We start from the raw sequence: 21,544 nt of genomic DNA on the forward strand, positions 1-21,544 counted from the left end.
TAACATGGGTTGGCTCAAACTCCAAGGTACATAGGAACTCTGATGCTATTTACCTCCACCTACTCTGGGAAAAAAATGGAAAATGTGTGAATTGAAGTTGCACCCTGTGTACTTCGGTCATTAAGGAGTCCTGTGCTCAAAAAATTGTGCTGCCATCCTCTCAATGATCTCGTCTAGACATTGCTATCAAAAATGCGCCTTCTAGTGAGCTGCCACAGCTCAAAAGATGCCCTATCGTACAACCTGTATCCACACCAGACAGTAGTGTGAAGACCCTTGTGGTGTCTTGGATGCATTTTTACAGCCGCGTGCTGCACCACCCACCTTGTTTCATCATAGGTTTTCATTGTGGGGGGAGGAATGACAAGATTCTAGCAGAAGAAAAATAGGGCTAAAAATAAAGGAAGAAATGCCATTTCCTAAGCTGCCTAGTGACACTATTTTCTTTGTTTTATTCCAGATCAGTTTTGGCCGATTTAATGAGCTGAGCTGGCTCCCTGAATGGTGACACGCGAGGGCCGCAGAGGAGCGTGGAGGCGGAGGCAGCAGCAGCAGGTGGGTGGCCGGGCTCGGCTGCCCTGTGAAACACACCTTGCGGAGGCCGGCCTGGAACCCCCGAGACTCCTAAGTTCCCAGATCTCTGTGTGGATAAACATTTGGATAAGGGGGCAGTGAGCATTGGGAAGCTGCTTCTAAGCCAGAGATACAGGATGTATAAATATAGACAAAGCTTATATAAGTTGTTACACCATGGCTGCAAGGAAAGTGAAATCACATGTTTATGGCTGTCATCTTGTTAGACTTATTCTGGATAAAGATCTTTTTCATGAAACTATGAGAGTGTAAAAAACATGATAGGTGTGTGTGTATATATATATATATGTTTGTGCGTGTGTGTGTTTACAAATACTTGTATCTAGAAACAGCAAGTATTGAATGTGAAACACCTCCCTTATTATCACACTATATGGAAACAAAAAAGCGGATAGCAAAGTGTTCTGAGTTGAACTAGATTTCATTTGTGTTCAATCTCTTCTGCTCAAACTGTACAACATCCTTAAAAGCTGCACATATACCTTTTACTTGAGGCATATTTAGAGCAATACATATTCCTTGCTTACTAAAGCAACAAGTTAGTGCTTCTCTAGAAAAAATAGCACACAGCTCTGCTTCTGCAATACTTTGTTTTTTTTTCAGTGGCAAAGAGGGAATTCTGAAACAGATATTTCGAAAGTCTTGTCTGTATTCTGTGATGATTCATTCAATTTGTGTCTGTCTTCTATCTGAAATGAGTTTTGGAAGAACAGAAGGCAGAATTCTTTCTTCCCCTTCTCTGTTTGATTCTCTAAATTGGAAAAATAAAAATATTTTAAACATGGAAATCTGGGAATTGTTAGATAAATGATACAGTTGTTCCATTATTGGTCTGAAGTCTAGATACATAATCTATAGTCCCATTTTTTGCAGTGGCTAGCTTCAGCACCAGGTACAAAAGAACAGAGTGAATACTTACGTGAATGAGTAGTGCTGAGTAGAAACTCTTTTATTATTTTTATTTTTACATTGTTAAAGATTCGAATGTTAGGGATGAAAGCCCATTCCTACAATTTCTGCTCCTCCGATATAAACCAGAATGAAGGTAGATGGTGTGGCCTGAGCAGAGCGTGCATCTATCTGTGTGGCTTTGAGTAATAGTCTTAGATTTTTACTGGTTGCACTAGAATTTTAGCCTCACAGTTCCAATTACTGCCACCTGTGCGGCTAATACCCTTTTGTAAAAGAAATATTGAACTCATGTAGAAATATAGAACTCATGGTTTTCATCATTGGAGAAGAATAAGCAGTGAAAAATTACCAGAGATGTTGATGTCTTTGGGGAAAAAAAAAAAAAAAAAAACTTATACTGGATGATTTTTAACTGCATTACTTGAGACAACTGAAATAGCTGCAACACATATTTGCTTATGAGATACCAGATTTTAATTCTTTTCCATGCTGTTTCTTTGTCAGCTTCCCAAGTCCATATTGTCCTAGCAAGCAATGTTTCACAAAGCAGTGATGTTGGCAAATAGTATTTTGCCATTTGGAAGCTTTGATTCCAACGTTTTAGGTGATAGGTGTTCAAATATATCACGTATTTCTAGCTCTAGCAGTTTGATACTGATGAAATAGGTCAGAACTGATGCTGGGAGAAAAGTAAAACAGTAAAATACACAACGGAAGATTTTCAAGACTTCTAGTGTCTGACAATCATACAATATGATAAAGGATAAGCATAAAGAACAACAAAGTCTCAGTGAGAGACGAAAACGAATTCAAAAAATGATCCATATAAGCAGACGTAAATCCTTCGTATAGACATTGTGGGCTGCTTACCCCCCTGCTGATATTGCACAGAGAGACAATAGGTCAGTCTTGAATTGCCTAAACTGCCACATAGCAGCTTTGTGTGTTTCTTCATAGGAGGCAGGGACATTTGCTGCCCAAGATATTGCTGCAACTGTCTAGACCTTTATTCCCACCATTACAGTAGTTTAAGCGCTCCTCAAATCCCGTAACTTCAGGTAGCGCTTGCTTTGCTTTCGCCATCTATAAACTAGAGGAGTTCTGTTGTTGCTGGTTTTTTTTTTTTTTTGATTTCACATCATTTATTGTTGAGCTAATTGTTTCATGATTTTTAAGTAACCTTTATTTTTGAAAATACATCGGGAAATCTTACTTACAGAATTATTTTAATGCCATCTTCTGTCCAGAATAGGACAGGACTTTAACAGGGTTCAGGTTCAAATGTTTAATTCCTCTGCTCTTGCTAAGATCTACAGATGAAAAGCACCTACGAAATCTAGGGTTATGTTCTTGCATCTGCTAACAAATCCACAAAACTGGGTGTTCCCCCCTACGGGATCTCATTGCAAATCTGTGTAGATAGTTGGCCTTAGTTCATAGGTTCTTTCTCTGCATGCAATTCAAGTAGTATCAGTGATAACTATGCCATTTTCTATAGCAAATGGAGAGGCGGTGCAGCCTATTCCTACCACGTGAAAACTGTCCCACAGACATGCACAAGAGAAACCAGTACAGCAGCCCAAGGAGAGTCAGGGTAGGAGAGATTCAGCAGAGCTGTGCTATAAACATTGCTCAGATTTATATACTAGCCAGCCTCATATCCCTTACCCTTCTATTTTACCTTACAACTTAAAAAAATACAAGCAATGGCACTGTGACTGTGCTTGAGAATCTACATTGTTTATTTCAGCAATAAGTGCCCTCAGACCTAGAATACAACATTTTAAAATCTACAACACGAAGATAGAAAATATTCAAAATGCACAGAAACACAAGTCACCTTAATGTGATTAAAACGTCACATGAGATCTTGCAATTAAGTAGCAGTTAAGGATGTGCTTTACAACACTATAGAAATGTGCAAGTTTTCTGTACAGAAAAGGTAGAATCTTCATGCTTGCGCAAGTCGTTCTAGGACTCTTCGGTAATCGGAAACAAGTTGTTGGAAGCTCTCTTCTAACTGTTCATGTTGCATGTTTAGGTCTATTTGGTTCAACTGGTTTGTCAGCTCCTCTGGTCTTAGACACCTTCTCATCTTGGCAAGTTCTCTCTGCTTTTTCTAAGCAATTAAACAAACAGTAATTTCAACACAACTAGTACAATCAGGAGTATTTACATTCATTCCACCTCAGTATCTAGTTTAAGGTGCTACTAATCCTAAAAAGTGATTAACACTGGTAGATTAGAAAAATCTTTAAAGCCTCACATTTTCAATATTACTGAGCAGAAAAAACAAATTTGATTTTTTTCTTAAGCAAACAGGATTACAATTAATGACACTTTTATATCAAGAAAAATGAACAGCATTTCATTTACTAAAGACTAAATTCTAGAAAGTGGTCCAGAACGTTGATATTAATCAAGCTTATTCCATTATCTCTTTAATCTACTCAATTCCCATAATTGACCATCAAAAATTAGTTTTAAGCCTCCAGTATGTAGAAAACATTTCAAGAATTGCTACAAATAATTCAAAAACTACCAAAGACAAGCAACAACAGAACTGAAATACACTAATAAGAAACTTACAAGCATAAATATGTATGCAAATATCAGGAGTGCCCCTTGCTGTTTGCCACATGCATGCAGTTTATCTATCTGCTTCTTAATGATAAGAAGATCTGAGGTGTTTCCCCCAAATATATTTTTATTCAGCTGATATACTGAATGCTGCACATTGCCTTTGTAGGATGATATACAAAGAATTCTCAGCATTTGCTTTGAATACAAATACTACTCTCCCATAAGAAGTTTTTTACATTACGTTGTGAAGCATTCTTCTCTGAAGGCCCTGTTTCTTCTAGAGAAGATATCCATGCTTCAACACTCAAACTTAAGGACTATTTAGCCCATAATCTTTCTAATTTTGATGCTACAACCAAATGTGAAAAAAATTCACAAGCTGTTCACCTTCTGAACTACTTTTGTGTCCTATTCATTAGGACAACAAATCTTTATTTCCTAGAAATAAAAAGAATGAAGGATAGAGTTGACTATCAGTCTGCTAGTGGTACAGTAGAAGCAAAAATCCCCAGTATTTTTAATGACAATCTCCTCGTTAACCTGGAGGCTTAACAAGTAAGAGTAGTTTATGCAATACTGTTTTATCACTCTGCTAACAGTCCCCTACATCCAACCTCCATACATTCAAAGTTTTGCTTTACTGATAGTGTATTCTCACAGCTAGAAGTCAAGGAGATTCTGGACTTCTTTGGCATTACAGGCTAGCAAGGTGAGTGTCGCTTTAGAAAAGCTTGCCAACAAGGCACTTTTTCATACTTGTGTAACTTTTCCAACAGGTCTTAGGTTTGCTCAGTAAGTACTTAGCACAGAATAGCTAGCATGCTAGTTGCCACAATAAGCTTAGGTCAAATTTGTAGTCTTTTGACTTTTTAAATACAGAATGATGATGCCACTAACAAATAATAATTTGTTTCACCAGTTATCCAGTGCTGGATAATTTGTTTCACCAATATTTCAGGTCTAGGCGAGATGAATTAAAGGTGCTGAACTGAGGATCCCGAGGAGCACACCTGGTGAGGAGTAACATTTTTGGTTTCCATTGAGTTCAGAAAGCTTGTCTGAACTTTATTGCTGGATTTACTTTACATTCCACCTGCATTTAGTTCTGTGCTGCCATGACTAGATTACTTATAGCAAATTGTCTTGTTAAGAACTACTTAACAAGAAGAGCAATCTAAACTGTACCCAGGCTGCAGTGTAAGCCTACTGCAATATTTACCTCTCTTCAACATTTTGGCTTGTTTCTTTAAGCTTTTCAAGAAATTGACTTCTAAAAAAGCTCATCTGGGCATAATGTGATCTGTAGCTGGATACCATAAACTCATTCAGGAGTCAAGCACAGGGTCTTCAACACAGCTATGTAGAAATGTTCTTTGCATCTGTGTATGTCATTTAAACGCTGCATAACTAATAGCAGTTGATTGGCAACATAATTGGCATCGACTATATTTATGGAAATGAAAGTAAAATCAAGTATAATTAGTCTTGAAATAAGTATTAGATTATATTTAAGTCATATACACCTTATAGGGGCCAATCAGTCTTCTTTTAACGTCCAGCCGATAGCTTCTGGACTGTTCTGCATCACCCATATCCGTTGCCCGCAACCGGAGAATTTCATAAACTCGTCTTGTGTGTTGCTGATGAATAAAGAGAATAAAAAAATCCTCAGTATTAAGAAAACAGTCTGCAGCAATGCAGAAAAAGGAGAAATTGAAACAGTTGCTCAGTTTGTCAGAAGCCTAAGTAGTCTGGAGAAGGATCCTGCTAGCCCATGGCTTAGATGAGTGGACAATTCCATGCAGTCAGTGAATGTTGTATCATCTGTAGGGATGCTTCAAGGACAGCAATTCCTATCCTAAGAGAGCAGCAGAAAGTCCACAAGTAGGAGTCCAAAAGTGCTTCAAAGAACTGACAAGAGAGTTGAAACCAGACAGTCCTTTAAAACTAGTAAAGGAGGTATTGTGTTCTAATGCGCTCTCAGTACTTACTGCTCTCCTTATAAGGCCCTCTAGAAGCCAAAAATAGGAAGATACAACAGTGTTTAAGTTCACAAGTAAAAGAATCAGTAAGGGGAAAATGGAAGTGATTTTGCAACCATGCTCTACTAGTAGCACATGCCTAGAGGAGAGAGAGAGAGAGATACTCAAGTTGCTGCTGTATTACTGTTGCATTAAGACCAAATATTCTTTTGCTGAAGCAAAAGAATGAAAAATGAATGGTTCATTTGCAATACTTAACAGGTTTAGCTACTTTTTTAAAAAAGCAACTTATTTATCCATTCAAGTTTAAGACCTCAGACATGGAAAAAAAGGCTACAGGCATTTCTTATACAGACTCTTCTTATACAAGCTATAACATTATCATAAACATATTTGACTACAGCTTCCCCCTCCCCACCTCCTTCTCCCCCAGCAGGTCTATTTAAAGTTTTCACAAAATGACATTCAAATACATTTGAGTTGAGCATCTCTGCATTTCAGTGACTGTGTTCACTAGCAAGTGTCATCACTCACTGGAGATGTTACCAGTGAGATGAACTGTTTAACTGCTTTAGCTCTCTGGATGCTTAGAGCTGCCTTAGTGTTTTGTATTCTTAAACAGCACTAACTTTGTATAGTTTCTGTTTTTACAAGAATATCAAGGTCATGTTCTACTATAACAGCACGAAAGGATGTAGGAAAGAAAAGGCATTTATCTAAAACCAGGAGCTTGGTATTTCACTTCCAGCTGTATCCTAAAGATCTGCTGAAATAAGAGAGCTTGTTAAGTTACAATTCTTCACCTGTACAGTCTTCACCTGTATGACTATATTACTTTTATACCAACTTGATAAGAATAGCTTCAACCACAACTGTTCAGATTTAATACCTTATTTATTTTCAGCTTTTGTTGCGCTTCCATCACCATTTCTTGGCTGAAACCCTGCATTAACTTTTCTGGGGAAAAGCAAAGCAGATCTTGGCAGAGCTTTACAAGAACAAAGTCTCTTAGCTTTACATAGCTGTCAGAAGGATCTTCAGCTAGAAGGAATATAAAAGCATATAGTTACTACAAACATTATTTGCTTCCTCTTCTCATATACAGTTAAAAATGGAGAAAAAAGTAGATAAAAATATTCCTCAATATGCTGAAAACTGTGCTTACTTAAGAGTTCTGCTAGACAATCTTTTTAATGTAGGATAGTATAAGGTGAATGAGACAGCAGAAGGACAAACTTCTAGCAAATAGTTGTCATATGCAGTTTAAGGATGATCAAAAGCTACTAAGTTACCAAGAGGAAGGACTGGGATGTAATTTTTTCCCCGCCTATCTGTAGCGCCATGCAACTACCTATTTATTTTTTGGAGATTTGCTTATGATCATTAGTAGTTAAAAATGCTTTGTGGATGAGTGACCTAATCTTATGTGACAAGGCCTACAGCAAACTGTTTATGGAAAAGACTGAAGAAGTTGTACTAAAAGAAATGTATTCCATTCCTTTTCACTGAAATTAAAGATGAGTGCAGTTTCTCCACAATAAGCATTGCCAACATACACTTCACTTGTGTTAGCTAAGCTATAACCTTGAGTTTAATATATGAACAAAATATTCATTTTAAGTAACATGGATTTCTTTTTTCCCTTAGTATTAGTTCTACGCAGTTAAACTTGGTAAAGAGAAGAGTTTACTTCATAACTTTAGATGTCATTTAACTAAATATCTTGATCATAAGAAGGTTGTTCATCCCAATTTTCCTGCATTTAGGCAAACAGTATGTTTTCCTTTGTTCCATCTGCTACTGCTTCCATTGCATTTTTATTTTCAGGTATTTACATACACATCTATAGTAACACAGGAATCTTCAATCAGCAATGCATGCCCCTGGAGCACAAATCCTGCGTAGACTTTGAGTGGCTGTAAAATTTTGGCTTGCACACTAATATTAATGTTATTTTAGAATATTTTTCAATTCTGAGTTATTTAACAACAGCAAGCTGAACAGGGAGTTTGAAAATGCCTGATCTCTTGGCCAACTCAGCTGCGCATCTCACAATAAAATAGCTAATTAGCTGGTAATCCGTTCATGGAGGGATTGGATTTTCCTGGTGTGCTGTTCTAAGTAAAGGATTTAAGGCACTACATTATATGCAGTTCTTCTATAAAACTGTACTATTGATCCTGAACCAAGCTGAAGGTAAATCTTCAAAAGACCATTTAATTTTGACAAACAAATGCAAAAAGTTTGCAGGCTAACAGTCTATGCATGCTACAGGTTGTGTATTAGACAGAGCAAGTTAAGAATTGAGCACAAACCTGTTATATCAAGTACTGTAGGAGAAGACATATAGTATCTATGAACTGTTTCAAGAAGTTGCGCACCATGGCCTTCTCCTTGGAACGGTGGTAAAATAAGCATCTGGCTACAGAAAAAATACATTAATATATCACCATTAAAATGCATACAAGTGCATGCATTACACTGTAAAGGTTTAAGAATCAAGTGATAGTGCATTTGTATTATAATACTAAAATTTATGTTTTAACAACAAGATTGCTGAATGTGTCTTAAACTTACTAAATATTCAAAACTTGCTTGAGATTCCCTCTACTTCAAGAAGGGAACAAAGAAATAAATCAGTGCATAGCCAGCTAATAATGGAGATTTTTTTAAACAAATCAACACCATTATAAACAAGTATTGGGAACTTCAGCAGTTCCCTCTTCTGAAATAAAAGGCAAGGCACGAGTTACGCCGCCAATTACCTTACACGTGGCCGGGTTTTGTCTGGGTACACATAGTAATTATAGACTGTCATGTAGCCTACGGTCGCAAAGAGCGTAGCTCCATCCTTATTATACTTCTCAAATCTGCAGATAAAACAGAAAGCCAAGCAGGTCAATTACAGTCGCGCTCCCATGCAGTGTCCATTTTCTTTTCCATTCTTCAACTGAATTTTCAGTGTCAGCAAGCTACTCTGTGAGGGCCCAATGGGTACACCTGCTATGTTCTGAATGTACAATTCACTTAATTGGTGTGCAGCAACTTGGATAAATCAGGCCTCTTTACAGCACTTCAGTGCACTTGCCTATTATAAAGATGAATAGGTGGCAAGTAAAAGAAAACACAGGCAAAGCTCATTTTACTGTTTAAGCCTACATTCAGGGCTCTAACAGACAACAGCATTTAATTCAGCTCTATTCTCAAGGCTTCCCAAAGCATAATGGAGGAAAACTCAAGCCTCATAAACAATGGTTTTTCTTTCCTGGGAAAAATATCATTATACTGCTCCAATAATTGGCCAGCCACAATTAAAATGCAGGCTTTGTGGAGGTAATAAGGTCCACTGTTGCTTTAGAACTGTACTTACACTAGAAAGTAGTTCCATCTTTCATCATCTATATCAATAAAGCTAGCAGTTTCAATAAACCACATCAAGAACGTCTGAAGCCTTTCATGATATTCTTGAAAGCCTGGACATGTCATGTCAGCCTAGGGAAAAAGCCAGGAGAAGTCAGGTGAAACCTATCACAGACATTCAGGAGAAGAATCTGCAGAACCTAATTAAAGCCTATATACAATTTTCTATAAGCAGGTTTATGGATAAGAAAAAATGATAAGCTAGTAGTATTTACCTGATCGTTGAAGCATTATGAAAGTACATCACTGCAAAATAAACAACTTTGGTTGCTCAAAAGCAGGGATTTGACTCTGCCTTGTATAAATGACCCTGCCATTTTCCTACCTTGTATATCTGGTAGGTTATATCTTCACCAGCTTCCTCGTTATGGACAGAGTAGGTGTGCAGCAGCATTCCAAAGGGCTTGAAGTTGACTTCCTTCTCCAGCAGGGACACAAAGTCATCTGTGTTGGTGCAAAATCCAGGAGGAATGATTTCTCTAATTTTACTTTCAACATCATCTGCCTGTAGAATATGAGAGGGAGAAGGATCAGCAGAAGATTAAAAAAAGCGACAGCAGTCACCGTTATTCCATTAGAGGCACACACAAAAGCAGGTGTTATGGCCTATCTGTAATTTTAAAGAAAAAAAGTGGTGAGTGTTCCAGCTCAGTAGTGACCCTTCCAGCAGATAAAGGAACCACACTGACAGGATCCAAAAAGGTGACAATCCAGCCGCTGACAGCATCAAAAAGCTGGTAGTTACAGCAGCAGTTCAGTGGCTAATGGTAGTGATGGAGAGAGTCCTGAACATTTTTGCTTTAAAATTATTGCAATTATCCAATCCAAAAAGTATTGGTAACTACTCTAATAAGAATATGTGGATGAAAATACAGTAATGGCAAGGTGAATAAGCATACTGAATTCAGTTACAGAGAAGAAATGCTGCCAGTTCACTGGATGTAACACATTTGTTTCTGAAAGTGCACTAGAACGCTGAAACTCTGACTCTTTAATCCAGGAACTCTCCAGGACTCTGCTACAAAGAGCCTTGTGGATCAGAGCCTCCTAAACAGACAACTAACAAGAGACAGTGGGTGATGCAGGAGTGGTGGGAAGGAAACAGGGCAAAGCCTAAAAATGGACATCTCCAAACAGTGGAATGACAGCACACATTTGCATCCTTGTATTTTATTGCTGGTCCCATAGGCAGACATTTTAGACAAAGGGATACATTACAGGCAGAAAGGACAACATGTAGCATGTTAACCACAGAACATTTCAAAACAAGTTTAACATAAAATAATAGAAATATGGTTTAGGGATACTGATGGCAAATTAGACCTGTGATCTAACACATCAGGGAGGGAAGAAATATTCTGTCAGCAAAAAAAAACAAAAGTAATTTTAGTCTCTGAATTTAAATATTCACAGTAAGAGTTAGAGACTATCAGCTGAGCAGACTTCATAATCCTTTTCAGACACCAAAAAGACCACTTGATTGAATACATTTACTACTTCTTTTTAACCATGAATATTTGATGAAGTTTCACAATAACTTATTACTGCTTCTCACCAGGCAATAAAACTTAATGAATTGGTCTCAACTTAACAAAACAGTACTCCTCAATACAACCCCTAAAAGCCTGACATTACATTCAACAAAATGAGCTTACATTCAATTCAAACTTTCCTCCAGACAATGAACCCAGGTTTTTACTTAATGGAGTTTGCCGTGAGTTCAGCTGTAATGTTTGTATTGTATCTATGTCCACAAGGACTGACACAAGAACACTTTGTGTTAACTTACTAAGCAGCTCTTTCACACCGTTTACATGCATGATGGGTATTAGTTCTAAACCAAGACCCTTGCTACTTAGCATTCAAAACAGGGAAATTAAGATGCTTAGAACAAAATACACTACAAAAGGCTAATACAACATGCTACTAATTCCTGTCCTTTCAACCATAGTCCCTTAAGTAGAAGCAATGCACCTGCAAATGAATAGCACTTTATCATTCAGTTACATTTTTAGTATAAAGAAAGATGGATGTAGTTCAGCACAAACAAGTTTTATTCTTAATGGTTTGGTACTACCAACATTTATATTTATATCTGTAGAGAGAGCTATTAAGCAGTTAATATATAGCTCTACAATACTTGGTGTTAGAAACCAGTTGAAATGCATACAGTCTTTACATCCATTTCATTCTCCAAACAAAGAAGATGCATTTATTGGAACCTTTTCTGTTCTGAGACAATATTGGCTAAATATTTCTTCTTTACATTTGCTGATTCTGTTCGGTTGTGCAAAAATAGCAGTATTTTTTGCAAAATCCATGAATTACGTATGTTAAGTAATACATGGAAACAACATTACAGAAAATTAATCTTGTTTTTCAACTATGAGTGCATTAAAGTCCGGATGTCTGCACTTTTGATAAGCTGCAGGAGGTCAACTAAGAATCCATAGTGATTTTAATTTTACACATTAAATAAAGGTATGGAAAGCAATCTAGAACTAGAAAGGAACTTCAAGCATCAGTTTGCTAATCTTTGCAAGAACTCAGACTACGGGGAAAAACATCTAAATGAATGAATATGTAGTATGGAATGTATGCAACATGCATCTAAAACTTTGCTCCCCTCAAGTTTCTTCATCTACCAGTTATAAGGAAGACAAAGTTTCACATGCTGGAAGTGTGCAAGGTACAGCCCTTACTGACCACCACCACAGGAAAATCTTTCTTTCCATAGAACAGAAATCACAAGATCAGATTTAGCAGACAGAGCAATAGAAAATCCTTAGTAGTAAGGCTAAAAAGTCTTTTCACCTGCTGTCTTTCAAAGAAGCTTCTCTTGAAATGAAGCCTATTGTAACTTAAGCGATTAAAAAAAACCCTTTCATACATTATTTTTATGGGTTATCAAGAATTATTTGTTAAACAGATAATCCCAGAAACATGAATTTGGGTAGTGGCTCAGGTTTCCAGTTTCAAGTTAGTGATTTCTAGGGAATAGAAATGTGGAAACATCACTAGCATAAACTAGCTTATTTTCTTAACACCTGTACTCTTTTATGGAAATATCCATTTCATATTAAGCACTCCCCAAACCCTTTTCTGAAGTGCTCATGGTCTAAAGAGTTACTGAAATAGGATTACTGCCTTTCCTTGCACATCGGTGAGAGGTTTGTTTCCTTTACAAAAGCTAGGCACTCATCTTACCAATTGGCATGCCTTTGGCCTTCTCTATTCCTCTGCTTGGGACCAAGCAGCATGCAAAACTTACATTTCATGGGAAAGACTTTATTGAGTGTTCACAGGAAGCAGCCAGGGAAATACGCACTGTTGAAATCGAAGATAAAGCCAAACACCACAAAAACACACCACAGATTATTTTCATCAAATACTGTTTACCATCTTCTGTCCTCAATCATGTTGTCACTGTACTTGTCTACTACAAGTAAAAGGCATGTACGTAGTATACTGTTTTTAAAATACTTTTAGAAATTATTTGAAAACAAATTCTAAAATAACTATGTGCATTAATTTCAGTTGAGAAAATAAAAAATCAAGTTGCACTGCTTAGTGAAAGTATGTCCAAAGTTATACTTTTATCTCATTAACTTTTGTACTGAAGCAGAAAGATTAGACCAGTTGCAAAGCAAGATAATGTATTTACTCCAAAGACTGTTTTAGAGGTTAGTGAAATATTTTTCCCCCCTCATTTGATGAAATCCAGAAAAAAGGAGCTTACTTGAGCAATCTCCAATGAATGACAATTCAGAGGTCAATGCCATTTATATTTATACCAGAAAAAAAGCAACATCTCTTCAGATATTTCAAATGATCATCTCCACCCAAGGGAGGGATTCTGTCCTTTCTAGCTCCACGGATGAGGTACCAACAAAGAAAATGTTTCTGCTCAGGATCTGATCATACTTTCTTTGCTGGGTCTTCCCCACTAACGTGGTTTAGATCTATCCTTCGGGAGACCATATTAAGACAGGAATAAATATGCCTGGAATTCTAGCATCTGACATTTCGAATCTCATCTTTTACTTCATTTTTGAGAAGACTTTGAAGAAAAACTGATGGAATTTGGGCAAATATCTCTCCAGAGACTTTAGCTGCTACATATTGAATTATATGATATATATTGATATGTGAATATTGAAACCAAACTTACTTTGAGAAACCAAAACCACTCAATATTTAACGTGCTTGTGTGGGGAAATAGATACAAATTCCTAGAGCGTGAATAGCTTTGTAAAGAATTAAAACCGACTTCTGCCTTGCAACCAGTTACCTCAAGGCAGATTGCTGTCCTCTCCAGAACACCATCTCTTCACAGCACAAAGACTACCTGTCATGCACTACGAACGGTTCATATCTTAGTATTATTACTCAGAGAGCTGAAATCAGCACCCAAATAGTTAATTTAGAAGCAAAAATGTCAATACGCATTTGAATTACCACCCTGCTGTGATGACAGCTAACATTTCAATCTCTGCAAATTCAGAGCAGATATAACTGAGGTATTCTTATTTTGGAGTGGCTAAATTAATGGCAAATACAAATGGCAAAACAAAACTGATGGCTTTTATATATATATATATATTTTCCTTCTAAAGTATATATACCTCCATACAGACAACATACTTGGATGGTCAGTCTTTTACAATTATACCAAGGGAAGCAAAGGCTAAGCAACCACCTTTTTCCAATTTGGTCAGAGCTTGTCAATATTTTAGGGAAAAGTATACAAGAGGCTAGCTCAGACACACTCTTATTTGTCCCTGTCACAATCCCTTAGGCAATCAGACTATTACTGTAAATGCAGCACAAGGTGTGGCGGAAGCAAGGGGTCAGAGTGATGAGAACACTTGCAAATTGTGCTTAGGACAAAATGGATCTTGTTTCTCTTCCCTGTATCTCCAAAGAATGGATGTGGCTTTCTTATTTGTATGAAGTATAGACAGAATGGGAATAAAATATTATCGTGTGGATTCACTTCACAACTCCATTTTAAAGTTATATTTGGGAAATGCTGGACTGAGAAATGGGTTTTTTTTTTTTTTTTAAATACGGTCATCGCTTGACAAACAGCTATTCCTTTTCTCCTAACAGCCTAACGAAGGCTGAAGAGTACGACCTTTCCTTGTGAGATATGTCGCCCTAGTCTCAAAAGCATCTCAGACATCCAGGCACTCAGCTTAAGCTAAGCAGAGTCTAAAAAACTTGAGGGAAAAAAAAAGGGGGAGGGGTGTGTGAAATCTATCAAATTCATCTAACAAAGTCAGCCCAACTTCCCCCCCCCCACCCCCACACACACTTTAGAATTAAATTGGTCTTTCCTTGAAAAAATATTTAAATGAGCCTTGATGAGTTTGAAATTAGCATCTTTAAATACAGTTTGAAATTAAAGATGTTTATTTTTTTTAAAGCTAATGAATAGCTTTTTCCAGGCAGAGTAGTTTGAAGTTAATGCAAATATATAGCACTTTTCACACTACAGAGCATTAAAAAGATCCATCAATAGCCAAATCAATGGCTCAGGGGGGAAAAAGGGAGAGAAATCAATTCAAGTTTCTCTTTCTTGTAGCTAAGTAAAACTCAAAACAGTAAGATCTTTTTTGTTGTCACTGCATCAGAGACCATTTCAAAAAATTGATTTTTGCCCCTCAGGAATTACACCAGTATATAATACCACAGGTATATGATACCACAAGTATTTAGCAATTTTATAATCATGGTTAACATATTAATATTTTATTCCTGTGCATAAATTCCAAATATCTTTCCTGAGCTAGGTGGAAGCCTCATTCACTTAGCTTCTGTGGACTTACCTCACAAAAATATTCCAATAGATGTACAGAGGGCAGTTGGAGATAAGTGGGGGAAGCTTTTCTACAAGTGCCCTGTAACACTAGAAAACTTGTACAGAAAAGACAACATCTTTCATGTAATTGTGCTCTGTGCTCCTGTGAGATATAAAATACACATGGCTAGCCAAGATAGGGGACAGCTCAGATCTTGCTTCTGAATAATCTTGTGCTCCATATTTGCTATTTAAAGAGACACAGTAAGATACCTTACCTTGGGGAGGTGATGGAAAGAACCACACCAAAACACCTACATACCCCTATCCCAATTCTACCTCCACGCTTTTCTTTCTAACAGCAGTTTTGGAAAACACTACTGATAGTCTTTCTCCTGGATTACATGAAATTTAGACTTGGCGGACCAATTTTTTTTTTTTGTGGAACCCACCTTGTTATTAGCATTTCATATTTGGCTGACAAATTTGACAATACAATTAGATATATGAATTCTTGCTCATAACCCTTTAAAACTTCCCAATAATATTTCAAGCACAGGTCTGGCTCTTTCTTTACCTCCACACAGTCAAACTTTTCATTAACTTTAGATGTATAGTTGATGCGGAAAAGCGTTGACAGGTTACCGGCGATATAATATAACAGGATCTTCAGACCCTTGTAACCAAAGGCAACTTCACTAAGAGAAAAAAAAAAAAAAAAACAAGCATGCTCAGAACTCTAGTTTAACAGGAAAATACATCACAAAATTTTCATGTGATGAAGCATACTAAATCTAATAGAAAAAGGGAATCAAACGAAACGTGTACTATTAGCTATATAATGCCTTACACAATTTCTACTAGTTATTTTGCTCCTCTATTGGACAAATAGGACAATTCCCTAAACAGAAAGGCAGCACATACACATACTATCACAGCTCTTAAAGTAATAATGAAGTATAAGCTATTTCATGTCTTCATTTTATTTCTTAATATCTTAAGCTAATTAACTTTTTACTTTTAGTGTTACATTTATTAAAACATACTTTGCATTCAGTAGTCTATTTTGGATTACACAGCTGCAAGCTATACTGCTCAAAGCACAAGCAGAAAATCAGTCATAACAAGTCTGCTTTGGTGGGCAGTTCCTACCTATAGTTACCAAAATTAACAGAAACAAGTGACTGCAAAAAAGAAAGCTATGAAGAGCAAAGCCTTTTTCACACTCAAGTATGATTTGGCAGAATAACCACTGTATCGTAGTGAAGTCCAAGGAACTTATACTGAAGAAAACTGAACTGTAGAAGATTGTTAGTTACAGAGAAATAGAGCTTTAATTCATTTAATTTTTTCTTTCTTTTTTTTTTTTTCTCTCCTTTTCTTTAACTGAACCTTTCTCTTGTGGTACTATATTACTGATTGAGAACTTGGACACAATTGTCAGCAAGAATTTGTTTATTTGTTACATTGACAGATTAAAGATTTTTCTCATTCCTGGAAGTATAACGAAGTTTACTGATGTGACTATTTTATTACTACTAATATATTTGGCTCATTCTGAGAGCTTAGAATGCTTTTTAAAAAAGCCAGAAATGAAGAATCTGTGTGCATGCACATATTTTAAGATTATTCAGGTCAGATTATAGGTCAGATTATTCAATAGTGACTTGTCACTGTACTTGGGAAAAAAAATGGAACAGTGTTTTCCTACAGTTTCTGTATTGCCCCAATATCTCCCTGGTTACAAGTATATGTATTCAGAGAAAAAAAGCTTCTGATTTTAGCATAACATTCAATGAGCTAGAACAGCTGAAAAAGGGAATTTAATGTTTCACTTATATATTCTATTGAGTAAAAAATCCATGTTGCAATGTGGAAAAAAATAAATTGATACATGGTTGCTAGGTAATTACTTTTGCACACATCACTCAATCATTAGCAAGGATTAATGATCCTTGCTAAATCTTGGAATTATGTCAGGAATGCAATAACTTAAGCAATTCTGACTGCAAAATGAGACATTTTATTCTCTGCTCATCTCTTCTAAGTTGCATAAAATGATTAAAGGCCCAAATCCTAGAAGTTAGACACCAAGGTAGCTATTTAACTTAAAAATTCATAAATGGAAGCATTGCTATGTCATTTTAAAGTGGCTTGGTAAAGCAATGTTTCTTGATTTTTAACAGTGAGAATGCAACCCTGCCAAACTCATTAACTGTTCTCTGGATACTTATGGTCCAACTTACTCATCTCCAAAGACTTGGTGACTATACTCTGGATTAAATGTTGTGTTGTCATCCTCCAAATCCTCAGGAAAGCGAACTATAAGGGAAAAGAGAGCATGAAAAAGTAAAACATAAGCTCAGGCTTGTTAAAGCCAGAGATGCTATGCTAGATTTTCATGCATTCTTCCACAACAGAATCAAAAGCTTCAATCATGAATCAATGCATGTTAAGCTGGTATAAAACAGAAATAAACACGCTTTGATGCATTTCATTTCTTCAAATCAGTAAGCCTAATGGGCACACAGCACAAAACAGAGAAATTGATGCAGCAATATTACAACTTCCTATATTGTGAATGTTACTTTACTCTCTCTTAAACACTATGGCTGTCGCTCAGCTGGATACTCCTACCATAAGCAGCTCCATCACATAAGCAATACTGCCTGCTCATTCTGTCATTAGGGGTAGGAGAAGCGAGAGCACTTCACTGTAGGTGGGTTTAATGGAGTAGTGAAAGGAAAAACATGCTGAATGAATGCGCTTATGTTCATGCTAAAGTTCTAGCAAATCAGAGCAGATGCAAACAAGTAGTTACAAATGCCAATGTAACATGGTGTATGAATATTATCAGAATAATTAGGTTTGATTTCTTAAATCGGTTTTACTCTCCCACCTCAAGGTTAGTATTAAATAATGTATTTGTTGGACGTATAAAAATACTATTGTCGCATCTACACAAATTCAGCACCTACCAAACAAGCATCTTATTCATGTCGATGGAAATAATAGTTGCTGCACAGTAACTGTGACATGTTCTTTGATAAAACAGACTTATAATTGAGAGAATAAAATTAGAGACTAAGGTGGAATTTTGTGGAGGAGAAAAAAAAGAGTTAAGGTACCAGACTCCTAAGCACTCCGTTTACTTGCAATTAAAATAACTTATTGATGTAAAATTGGAAGGAATATATTTCTTGGCTTAGGCATTAAAGTGACATTTCAGCCACATTAGCAAGGCACAGGTAGCTCCAGACAATAGAAACACATTTGAATACTGAATGAGTTGCATGTGTACAATGTTGTAGGAGTTACTGTTTCTATTGAAGCTGAAAGGGTTTGGGGCTATTTGCTTTTTTTGTTTGTTTGTTCTTTTGTAAGCAAATGTTGATTGTTGAATCACACCTTCATCATTCTATTAAAAGTTCAGATAAAAAATACTTCCTTTATAATAATTCTATAGCTGTACTTTACCTGCACTAATCTCAGAAAAGATTGTGCTATCCCATCCATTTATTCAACTATTTACATTAATAGCTATATATTAAAATCTGAATGAATTTGAGATATAAGAAGTTTATACAGGCGAATATCAAGTGCACTGTATCTAATGATGTTACCTAGTTTTAGTTGAATTGCTTCATTTGTGCTACACTTATATTCAGCCAGCTTCTTCTCCATAGCAGTAAGCCCTGGAGAGGAGGAAAAAAAAAGATGAAGAAAGTTTTAATGATGTGCACAAACTAAGTGCCACTCATTTAAGGAATATTTAGAGGATTCTCCAAAACAGAAGAGACAACAAAAATGGAACAGATGGATCAAAAGAGCCATAGTATGTACCCAAAACATAATATTAGATTTTAACTAAATAACCTTTCTGGAACTAGAAGCAAGATCTAGAAAAATGACTAAAATCATCAGCCTTTTTCTCAGAAAGGAGTTATTTTCAAAGGATTTAAAACTAAGCTATTACCAGTAAAAAAATCTTCAAAGCTGCAACTAGAAATTAACAGTTCAATCTAACAGAGGTTTCTGTAAAACAACATATATTCTCATATATAACATGTTTTCTGTAAAACAGCATGTATTTTCATTTCAGTACTTAAAAACATCCAGCTAATCTTAGCTAAGATAACTTACTGTGTTATTCTCTGGACAGCAGAAGAGGCCAGAGGCCTCAGAGGAGGTCTGGGCCCTACTAGGCCCCATGGTGCCTGTCATGACATCCTAGCAAGATTCACGTCCTGAGGACACTCGGATCTACACCGTGCTGTGGTCAGAGAGCTCACAAGTGCATCTGCTTGGAAAAAACCCTTCTTGTGGGATGTACTTTTTGTAGTTATTTCTACTTTCGTTTCATGAGGTGCAAACTAAATCTATTTTCATAATAACCACATCATTCTATCGAACTCACAGGTCATCTTCTGTAAACAGGACTTTAAGCTTACAGAGGCTCAACTATTCAAAAAAGGCTAGAAAATAAAGGTAACAAGTACAGTAAACAGCAAAACAGAAACTGAACAGGTATTTGGTCCAGCCCCTAGAAGAAAAGCAAGAAATTCTCAGTGCTGTATACAGCACCTAACTATTTCCTCAAGGGGACTTAGGGAAACAGGCTTATTTTGCAAGTGGGGAATTGCTGTGCCCCATCCCAGGTGGCTGCAAGTTTCTTTACAGCAATCCGTTTACTGAAAACTCCAAGAATTTCTGTTTCTCACCAAGCAGGACAGCAAATAAAAAATAATTAATTGGGCCAATAAATACTTTTTTTCTCCTCCTCCTGAAGTGCTCAGACATATCTGTAGGTCCTACTTCTCCGAGATGCTTGTGTACCTATACCAGAATAGGAAGGTGAACCTTTTCTGACTCAAGAGCTCCACAAAGCTTTGAAGAAAACAAAACAAAGACACAAACCACCACCACCTAATGTGGAAGGAATTCTGGTGCCTGAAAAAATAATTGGGGGTGGCGAAAAGCACACACTAAGTGCTGCGCAAGTACACAACACATCCTGTAACATCTTCCTGGAAGTTCTAGTTTTACCATCATTTCATTTAAAGCTGTATTTCCCCAGGCAAAACCCAGGCAAACTGCTTCTTGGACAATAAAGTGTTCTGCAAAATCTGGCAGAAATTTAAAAAATTAGACAAAGGAGCAAACCTGGTGGCACATCAGTGGTGAAAAAACACATAATTAAAATAACTTCCTCTCTCATCTCTCAGCAAAATTGTGTATACTCCTATATCTCATCCTGAGCCATGCAGTATTTGCTGTATGGCATTGCTGCTTGTTTTCCCATCACTTGCCAAGCTTGTCCAGGAGGGCAAACCCCTAAGGTCAGTGATGCAGAAAAGAACTTACAAGTTTCACAGTCCTAAATAAAGCCACATTAGCTGCTTCCACTTCATAGGCTGAGAGCATTTGAGGAAGAGCCCCTCTAAAGTTATCAAGCAAAACAAGAGAGGAAAGCCCCCAAAACCCGGCGCCTGCTTGGCTGCCGCTCGCCGCCTCTCGCCGGGCCCCGCGGGGCGGAGGGAGGCGCCAACGGCCGCCCCGCTCCGGCGCCTGCCCGGCTGTGGGCAGCGCTGCGCGGCTCTGCCCCCGGCAACCCCCCAGCGAGAGCCAGGGCCTCGTCCGGGGGCGCAGCGGCTCCGCGCTCCCTGCGGACGCCCGAGCCCAGGCTGCGACGCGGCCCCGCTCTCCAGAGGCGACATCGGCCTGTGAGAGCCGTCCGGGCCGCCTTTCCGCAACCCCCGAGGCAGGCCGCGGCCGGGCAGGCCCGGCGGAGCCGCGAGGCCGCAGCGGGCGGCGCCCCGACACTCACCCGCCATTTGTGAGCGGCGGCAGCGGCCGAGGCGCCCGCGCAGAACGAATCAGCCCGCGCGCCCACTCGCCGGAAATGAGAACACACACTTCCGTTTCCGGCTGCCAGAACACACAGTAGGAGCGCTCGGCGCCCTAGAAGAACTGCGCTGTGCGCATGCGCAGCCCCACCCGCTCCCTCATTTGCCCTTGATTTGCATGTCCCCGCCCCCGAGCGGCAGCCCCCGCCCTGCCGGCCGGTGCGCATGCGCAGAGTGTCCCGTGCAGCCTCGCACCTGGCGGGCCGCCCTGGCGCTGCCGTGCCGGGTTCGCCCTGCGCGCGTGGCCGGTGCGAGCGGCGCCGCCTGCGAGCGCCAGCGCCCGGGCAGGCAGCGCTCCTCTCTCGCCAGGTTGTCAGTGTTGAAGATAATCCTTTGGGAGGGCG

General features: G+C 38.1%; 1 protein-coding gene across 1 annotated transcript; it reads right to left on the reverse strand.

The window, feature by feature from the left end:
- Positions 1 to 2,916: 2,916 nt before the first annotated feature.
- HAT1 (histone acetyltransferase 1) lies at positions 2,917 to 21,201 on the reverse strand. The gene is made up of 11 exons (XM_026043628.1): positions 21,122 to 21,201; positions 18,918 to 18,989; positions 17,541 to 17,616; positions 15,872 to 15,992; positions 9,817 to 9,996; positions 9,442 to 9,563; positions 8,837 to 8,941; positions 8,387 to 8,493; positions 6,961 to 7,112; positions 5,613 to 5,729; positions 2,917 to 3,625 (listed from the first exon to the last, which is right to left on the reverse strand). The coding sequence occupies exons 1-11, from the start codon at positions 21,126 to 21,128 to the stop codon at positions 3,458 to 3,460; spliced, it is 1,227 nt and encodes a 408-aa protein (XP_025899413.1). The 5' UTR covers positions 21,129 to 21,201; the 3' UTR covers positions 2,917 to 3,457.
- Positions 21,202 to 21,544: the final 343 nt, after the last annotated feature.

This window comes from Nothoprocta perdicaria, unplaced genomic scaffold (assembly GCF_003342845.1).
Source record: "Nothoprocta perdicaria isolate Ctin4 unplaced genomic scaffold, notPer1 scaffold_0, whole genome shotgun sequence".
Lineage (NCBI taxonomy): Eukaryota > Metazoa > Chordata > Aves > Tinamiformes > Tinamidae > Nothoprocta > Nothoprocta perdicaria.